The 9,513-nt window shown below is 40.0% G+C and overlaps 1 protein-coding gene across 1 annotated transcript; it reads left to right on the top strand.

Annotated features, from left to right (window-relative positions):
- Nucleotides 1-6,285: 6,285 nt before the first annotated feature.
- On the top strand, nt 6,286-9,241 carry LOC147627551 (uncharacterized). The gene is made up of 6 exons (XM_086814247.1): nt 6,286-6,360; nt 6,621-6,935; nt 7,086-7,160; nt 7,209-8,117; nt 8,339-8,455; nt 8,795-9,241. The coding sequence occupies exons 1-6, from the start codon at nt 6,286-6,288 to the stop codon at nt 9,239-9,241; spliced, it is 1,938 nt and encodes a 645-aa protein (XP_086670373.1).
- Nucleotides 9,242-9,513: the final 272 nt, after the last annotated feature.

Raw genomic sequence — 9,513 nt, 5'->3', positions numbered from 1 at the left:
CAGGAATTAGGAGTCAGTTCTGTCTCCTCCAAGATGAAAGAGGATTTGGAGTATTTAGATGATGAAGTGCCACCCAAAGAGGCAATAACCAGAGCTGAGTTTCTATATGACAAGTTGATGGAAAAGGTGTCAAAATCCTCTTATTAAGATCTCTATCTTGAAAAACACATAACCGATTATTGAAGTACAAGCATTCACCTCTAACGTGAATCCTCCATGAATTTTCTTTACTTCTAGGGTTGCCTTTACTTTTGTGGTTAAGTAATATGATAAAAGGGATAAAGAACTTATCTAATCCAATCTCTTCCTTAATCTCAATGTGCAAGTAAGGAGGCCTTCCTACCTAATATATGATAAAAGGGATAAAAGAACTTATCTAATCCAATCTCTTCCTTAATCTCAATGTGCAAGTAAGGAGGCCTTCCTACCTAATATATCTGTGACCGCATTCTCCTTGTCTAACCTATACATACTTGATTTTAAAACCAAACTCTCAAAGTATTTGTATTTATCTTCCTTGCGTGATGTTAACATCATTCTAGTTGAAAATCTGCTTTAAAATTTTATGATCTGTAACCCAAGAAGACAAGTGACTCTATGTCATCACTCGCGAGACATCACTGTTCCTCTCGTGAGATCTTAGCCATAGCACCAGCGGATTAGTCAAGCAACCCCTCAGCTTATCAAAGTTACTTTGGCACATCGCAGACCATTAGAATGGAATGTCCTTCTTGAGAAGTGCCATCAAAGGAGAAACAATCTTGGCATATGAACATCAGATACCATATTATCAATCCCAAGAATCATTTGACTTCCTATATCGTCTTTGGTTCTGGCCAATCGATAGTCGCTTTTGCACCTTGGCGGGATTAGCTAATATACTATCTCTTGACATTGTGATCCCGGATATTCAATTTGATGGTAAAGAAGGTACATGCACCCTTCTTAGAGAAAAGTCTGTGCTTCTGGAGGATTTCCAGGACTTTGAAGAGACACATACTTCACATGCAATCGGTTACATTCTTCGAGCAAACTAGAATTTTATCAATGAAGACCGAGATGAAATCATGCGGATGTTCTCTGAAGGTTTCTTTTCTTTTTCTTTTTGCATTGAACAATCATAGCTAGTAGGGGAATTATTTAATCCCAATAGCATTATCGTGAACTCGTAATGTGCATACCATGTATTAAAATCTATCTTAGGAATATTATAATATGATAACATCCTAAGTTTAAGTCAATCTTTATAAATATCCGGCCTTTATGCGATCAATCTAACAGCACATTCTAGGAGTAAGATGCCGATTCTTAACAGTAAGCCAATTTAACCCTGAATAATAAACAATCTGATAGTCCCATCATTCTTCTTCTAAAAGAGAACGAGCACCACATAGTAAGGGGATACAAATGGGCCAAACAAAGCTCTCCTCAAACAGTTATCTCGATTATTCCTCGAGCTCGGTTGCTTTCGGAATGACCATCTTATAAGCTCAAGATCCACTATTGTTGGGCTCCATGAATGAACTCTTTCTCATGATCCACCTCACGAGTCGAGGGTATTGTAGTTAAATCTACGTCATAGTATATACTCACTTAACCAACATGGTTCCCTTGCAACTCTTTATCTACAGGATGGCTTGCTTCTGCTGGAGTCCCTTCAATAACTTTTTGTGCCTTTACAGGTTGCGGGGTGGGAGTTCAAACTACTCCAGTTCCTTTCATCTTGTTCACATGAAGATCCATGAAGGAAGTGGTGCCTTTGTGATAATATTTGGCTAGGTTCCCATCCAAGAAAAACTGAATTACATCTGTCTTTTGGCACGTAACTTCCACTAGCCAATTCCACTTACATTGGTCTGCCTTGCTTCTGGTCGATTACTAATTTATGCAACATCCAAGTGAAATGAATGAATGAATGAGTGTTTCTCGAATCAACAAAAAGCTTAAAATTCTTACCTCAAAAATCGGATGGGGTGTAACTTAGTGAGAATCATTGGTTCTGACCCTGGTGCTCCACTCTATTGAACGAATTCTACCTCTTTCTTCTTCCTCTGAGGTTAGCTATTATAATGGCATTAGAAGTTGCTGGGCTAGAACTTGCCTCCTTTGACTTGTCAAGCAAGTTCTATGGTGGAGATCCTTGCATAATTGATTTAGACTGGATTCTGAAGTAGACAGAGTTGGAAAGGTAACATTAATCGGTGCATTGGGACAACCATTCATTTAAAACACTTCATACTCATTTAAAACACTTCATACTCCTTCTTGAGGTAAAACTACAAATCCAAAGGCATTCTAGTGAAAAAATCATGTCCACTATGCCCACTCGCTTTTCATACTTGGCTCCGATCTTGTCCCCTATTTCTCTTTGAATTTGGCATACTAGAATTAGATGGAGCTCTCTTTGGGAGGGGGCAAAAAGTGATTTTACTACACGGTCTCCTTAGACAGAAATACATGCATAAAATCCTCAGCCACCACCATCGTATTTTGATGAGGAGGATATATGGTCCACATATGGCAATTTTGTTGACCCACTCTGCTCGAATGCGTTGACACAGAAGGTTCGGCATTGTTTGCATTCATGGGGGATGAGTCTTCTTTTGGTGACTTGTACGAGTGTCTGATGACACTCTAGCCGCCATGATTATGTTCTTCTTAATACTGTAGACTACATGGGCGCACGGATCTAGATGATGATGATGTATCTTATATAAACTCATACACATGATGATCTATTACACACACACATACCATGATATTGATGTATCACACACACGTGCACATGATGATACATACACATATATTTGCGCATGATGATATGGACACTGATGTTGACGTATGTGATAGCGATGTGTGTGAGCTAGATCATGTGGGCATGATCTCGAGGGAGAAGGGATGATGGCATCAAGCATTACGAGTGTTCATATATCTAGGCCTACCTTCTCATCATCCAATACATGACTTGGATCTGGAACATACTTCTTCTTTCTTCAAATGAGCTCGCATGAAAATACATTGTGGATCTTCAAGTATGGAGGAGGGAATAAAAGTTCACAAGCTCAATCTCCAACTTTCCTCGTATTCATGCACAGTCTATAACTTAATCTCCAACTTTCCTCATATTTGTGTAGGGTTTACAATATCTGGGCCAAAACTTCTTGTACTTTTCCCCAAGGAGAGGGAACTTCTCTGGTTGGGTCATATACCAAGGAAGACCATATCACCTTCATCAAATTCTCTAGTAGTCTACTTGAGATCAACACACTACTTTTTTCTATCTTGAGTAGCTTTGATATTCTTTTTTATAGTCCGCATTGAATGATCCACTTTATCTATTTGCTTCAAGACTTCCAGTCTCACCAATGGGTCGAACCAAATCAATGGTGTTGCACAATCTACTATGAGATGCATCGCAAAAAAATTCTACTGAATGTAGAGAATTCATCCATGTTTTGGGTTCCCATCCATGGAATGCTCGAAGAATGTCTTTGATTACCCTTTCTGCCTAATCATCGGTTTCTAGATAGTACCAAAATCTAGAGAGCTACAGCTTCAAAGCATTTATTCCAAGAGCGGGACCTGAATTCAGCACCCCGATCACTAACTATCCTTCTAAAGTAAAGTCTGAATATATCCTTTGGAAAGACGTTTAGCAAACACCAAGAGTAGTATAAGTCTTTTTCAATAGAATCGAATGAGCAACCTTCGTCAAAGCGATCTACCACACGGCTAAGATGGAATCATGTCCTACATGGACTGAAGAAAAATCTAATGATGGAATCCATGCTTATGTATTCTAATTGTATATGTGAAATAGGATGCACGTTTCTTGGCGTTTTTGTCATTTCACCTTTGGAAGGCTAAAAGAAATGCTTCTTTGTAGTAGCCACCATGACGGACTTCACTTAGCCGGGGCGTGTCACGAGCTTTCTTTAGAATCCTCTTATTAAGATCTTTATCTTGAAAAACACATGATCGATTATTGAAGTATAAGCATCCACCTCTAACGTGAATCTATGAATTTTCTTTACTTCTAGGGTTGCCTTACTTTTGCGCGGCCAAGCAATATGATAATAGGGATAAAGAACTTATCTAATCTAATCTCTTCCTTAATCTCAATGTGCAAGTAAAGAGGCCTTCCTGCCTAATATATCTATGACCGCATTCTCCTTGTCTAACCTATACTTGATTTTAAAACCAAACTCTCGAAGTGTTTGTATTTATCTTCTTTGGTGCATGATGTTAATTAACATCATTCTGGTTGAAAATATACTTTAAAATTTTATGATCTCTAACCCAAGAAGACAAGCAACTCTACGTCATCACACGCGAGACATCACTGTTTCTCTCGTGAGATCTTAGCTATAGCACTAGCGGCGGCAGATTAGTCAGCCCTCAGCTTATCAAAGTTACTTTAGCACATCGCAGACCATTAGAATGGAATGTCCTTCTTGAGAAGGGCCATCAAAGGAGAAACAATCTTGGCATATGAACATCGGATACCATCTTTTATCAATCCCAAGAATCATTTGACTTCTTGTATCGTCTTTGGTTCTGGCCAATCGATAGCCGCTTTTGCACCTTGGCGGGATTAGCTAATATACTATCTCTTGACATTATGATCCCGGATATTCAATTTGATGGTAAAGAAGGTACACACACCCTTCTTAGAGAAAAGTATGTGCTTCTGGAGGCTTTCCAGGACTTTGAAGAGACACATACTTCACATGATGCGATCGGCTACATTCTTCGGAGCAAACTAGAATTTCAATGAAGACCGAGATAAAATCATGCGGATGTTATCTGAAGGTTTTTTTTCTTCTTCTTTTTTTTGCATTCAACAATTATAGCTAGTAGGGGAATTATTTAATCGCAACAGCATTATCGTGAACTCGTAATGTGCATACCATGTATTAAAATCTATCTTAGGAATATTATGATATGATAACATCCTAAGTTTTAGTCAATCTTTATAAATATCCGGCCAGAGGATTTGACGGAGTGTATGATGCGCAAGCCAAGATGTGACAATTCCAAGCGACACTGGAGGGAAGAGCCATGCAGTGGTTGAGCAATTTCATTGGAGGTTATTTTGGAGATTATTTGGCATTAAAGAATGCATTTTTGAACAGGTTCAGAAAGGAGAAAACTCTGAATGATGTTCTTGCAAAGATTAAAACAATTAAGCAGAGGAAAACATTTGTGGAGGGTTACACTCAGAAGTTCAATCAGTACTTGAGAAGGTCGATGGATGAAATATTGGTCGGATACTATATTAAGTGTTTGAGAAAGGAACTGCGGGATGCAGTAGCAGGTGTGGATGTCAGAGCAGGTTTGGATGGTTTGATAGAAAATGCCACAAGAGCAAAGAAGCACTTTGGAGTAATCAATCCGAGTCCTTCAAAGCGGGGTTCTCGGGAATCTAAGAAGCAAAAGAATGGGAGGAAGAAGAAGAGATCCTCAGATGACAGTAGTGATGATGATTCTGATTCAGACACAAAGATTCAGATTCTGAGTCAGAGACAAGTAGTGGTTCAGATTCTGATTCTGATTTCGATTCAGATTCGAGTTAAGACAAGGGGGGGATAAGAAACGGAAGCATAAGAAGAAGGATAAGGAAAAGTCCAAAGGAAGTTTGGTTGAAAAGATGGTGGAGAAAAAGTTGAAAGAAATGGGAGTTAAGCAGGAGTCAGAATCAAGTAGCAAGAAGCCTCATTGTGATATTTGTGACATTGATGGTCATAAAACAACCAATTGTTGGTACAATCCTAATTTTAGGGGACCAATGCGGAGCGCATTCAGCAAAGGATTTAGCAAAATCTGGCATAAGCAAGTGGAGTATTTTCAAATGCTGCAGGACAGCAGAGGACATTTAATAATTCGGGTTGGCGTGGACAACAGCAGCAGTGGAGGCCACCTTTTTTAATCAAAATAGGTCATACAGAGGCAATTTTAATCAGGGTTACTGACCCTGATATGGCGGTTATCCAAATTTCAGGCCTTGGGGAGGAAATTGGCAGCACAACAGAGCAGGGATGGCAGCAACCCCCAAATTGGAGTAAGCCAAATTAGAATCCACAGGCATGGGATCAACAGTCACCAAATACGCAGTTACAACAGTTACCTGCACCATCTGTACAGCAGGGGAAGGCAGAGAAAACACCTCATGGTAATTTCATTGATGTTGAAGTTTCGGAAGATCAGGAGACAAATCAAGTGTCAGCGGAGTGTTCTCTGGAGTGTGATTGTTCACAACAATGTAAGTCCAGTGAGCCTGAGGCAATGGAAGTTACACGTTCAAAGGCAAGGCTTAAACCACCGTTGGATTGGGAAGCACAGAAGGAAGTTCGAGATGAGGTAGCGAATGAAGTGGAGCAGTCCAAAAAGGAAGAAATGACATCTGGACAAAAGCAAAAGCAGCTCAAGATGATGGGGAATTCATAATTAGCATCAGGGGGCATTGTTTGAGGAACTACTGAATACTCCTATGCAGTTTACATTGGATCAATTGCTTTCATTGGTTTCGATTTTTAGGGACAGACTTTATTTAGTAAATAAGTAAGTCAACCATTCCTGACATTCCGAGTGCATTAAAGGAGAGTGTTGGGATTTATCAGATTAGTCTAGATGATGTGGATTTTACTATCCCAACTGTGAAGCTGGAATTTGATGGTCGTATGTTTTTTGATGTTCTGTTAGATGGGGGATCCGGTGTGAATATTTTGTCTGAAGCTGAATTTTCAAGTATGGCAGATGTTAAGCTTGAGCTTGCACCATTCCAAGTGCGGATGGCAGATCAGCGGATGGCATATCAGCGGAGAGTACAGCCAATTGGGACATTGCGAGGTCAAATCCTCAAGGTGCATGGATTGCCATTTCAAGCAAATTTTGTTGTTTTGAAGATGCAAGATGCAGGGAATGCTTATTCAATGGTATTAGGGAGACCGTGGTTTAAGTCCACAAAGCTTAAATAGGATTGGGAAAGGAATGAAGTGATTTTGAAGAAAGGTAAACATTCTGTAAGGATTCCAATGACTGCAAAGAGGAAATTGTCAACGTCAGTAAAGCCAATGATGGCTCAGACAATTAATTTGGCTGATGAAGTTGAAGATGATGAAGAAGCATATTTTATGGAGGCAAATCCTACTGTCTTTCCAGTATTTGAAGTTGATGTGGAAAGGATTGTGGAAAAGTAAGTTTTTCAGGAGGATCCTGCAAAGTCCGATAGGAAGTCATCTGTTAAGTTAGGTGAAGTGGATACAGGTCAGGGATCAATTCAAGAATTAGGAGTCAGTTCTGTCTCCAAGATGAAAGAGGATTTGGAGTATTTAGATGATGAAGTGCCACCCAAAGAGGCAATAACCAGAGCTGAGTTTCTATATGACAAGTTGATGGAAAAGGTGTCAAGAGTGAAAGAAGATGATTTGCAGCAGTTGAATCTAGGATCTGAAGTTAACCCAAAAGTGGTCAAAGTCAGTGTCAATTTGGATGAGAGGTTTAAGGAGGATCTTAAGAGGTTATTGCAAGAGTTCATTGATGTGTTTGCCTGGGATTATTCAGATTTGAAGGGCATGAATCCGGAAGTGTATAAACACCAGATCAATCTGAAGGAAGATGCAGTGCCGGTGATTCAGCAACGTTATAGAATGAATCCAAATTATGCAAAGCAGGTGAAGGAAGAGTTGGATAAGCTTTTGCAAGTTGGTTTCATTATACCAATAGATCAGGCAGAATGGTTGTCACCAATAGTTGTCGTACCAAAGAAGTCTGGCAAAATTCAGGTGTGTGTGGATTACAAAAAATTGAATGCAGCAACAACTGTTGCTGATCCATTTCCATTGTCGTTTATGGATTCAATCTTGGATGATGTCGCAGGTCATGAAATGTATAGTTTTCTTGATGGTTTTTTAGGATATAATCAGATCCGGATGGCGGAGGAAGATGTTGCTAAAACCGCATTTATAACAGAATGGGGTGCATTTGCATATACAGTGATGAGTTTTGGATTGAAGAATGGGCCACCATCGTTTTCCAAAGCAGCTTTCAAAACTTTTGACCCGTATTTTGACGAAAGTTTGACGGAATTCATGCAGATTTTCATGGATGATTTTTTTGTATTTGGCAAGAAGGCAAAACACTTGGAGTATCTTAGGAAATGTTTGGAAAGGTGTCGGCTCTGAATCCATACAAATGTGCAATTGCGGTACAAAGAGGGAAGCTGTTAGGTCACATCATCTCTGAAGAAGGTATGTCAATTGACTCTGACAAAATTAGTGTAATTCAAAAAGCAGTAGCACTTGACAATTTGAAGGCAGTATCAAGATTTATGGGGCAGATAAAGTGGCACAATAGGTACTTGAGGTATCTTGTAGATGTCAGTGCACCTTTGACTCATTTGACAAAGAAGGATGTTGAGTTTGTATGGGGAGACGCTCAGGAGAAGGCATTTCAGGTTATGAAGAAGATGCTTGTTGTTTCTCCTATCATTCAACCACCAAATTGGCAGTTGTGGATGCGTCGGATATGGCGGTCGGAGTTGTTTTGATGCAGGAAAAGATCCGCGGGTGGTTTCGATGACCAGTGTATTATGCAAGTCGGATGTTGAAACCGACTGAAAAGAATTACATAGTTACTGAGTGGGAAGCTTTAGAAATGATTTTTGCATTGGAGAAATTTTGGCATTACTTGCTTGGGAACAAATTAATTTCTCATGTTGATCACCAATCGCTAATTTTCTTAGTGAAGAAGCCAAAGCTGGAAGGCAGATTGGCAAGATGGATGCTTTTGCCAGGAATTTGACTATACGGTGTTGCATACACTAGGGAACAAGCATGCAATAGCGGATTACCTTAGTAGGTTGGAAAAGATGCAGGAAATGCCTGCGGAATTGTTTCATGTACAGGGACAAGAGTTTGACAATTGGTATGATCAAATGTTCCAGTTTTTGACAGATGGAGTTTTGCCTTCTAGTATGTCAACAGATCAGAAGAAGAAATTTGCATTGAGAAGCAGACCATTTTTTATTATTGCTAGTGCACGATACCAAAAGGGACCACATCAGATCATCAGGAGCTGTGTACCGGATGAGGAGCAGAGAGCTGTTTTGCAGGAGGCATATTTTGGAGCAGCTGGAGGACATTTTTCAGGAGAGATTACAGGATGGAAAATAATGCAAGCCGGTTTGTGGTGGCCATTGTTGCTCAAGGATGCACATCAGTTTGCGAGAGAGTGTCTGTAATGTCAGAAGATTGGGCAGCCAACCTCAATGGATAGGATGCAGGACCACCCCGTTTTGCCACTTGAACCATTTCAAAAATGGGGGGGCTGGATTTTGTTGGACCCATCAAGCCAAAGGCAAGGAGAATTGGTGCACGATATATTCTGGTGGCAATGGATTACGCCACAAAGTGGGTGGAAGCATGACCTTTAAGAGATAATAAAGCGGCTAGTGTGGCCAAGTTTTTGTACAAACACATTATGACAAGGTTTGGATGCCCCATATCGCTGGTG

The sequence above is a fragment of the Cibotium barometz genome, chromosome 20 (assembly GCF_041138505.1).
Source record: "Cibotium barometz isolate CiBa-2024 chromosome 20, ASM4113850v1, whole genome shotgun sequence".
Lineage (NCBI taxonomy): Eukaryota > Viridiplantae > Streptophyta > Polypodiopsida > Cyatheales > Cibotiaceae > Cibotium > Cibotium barometz.
The sequence above is the reverse complement of the archived record's forward strand: the minus strand, read 5'-3'. Positions and strand labels throughout refer to the sequence as shown.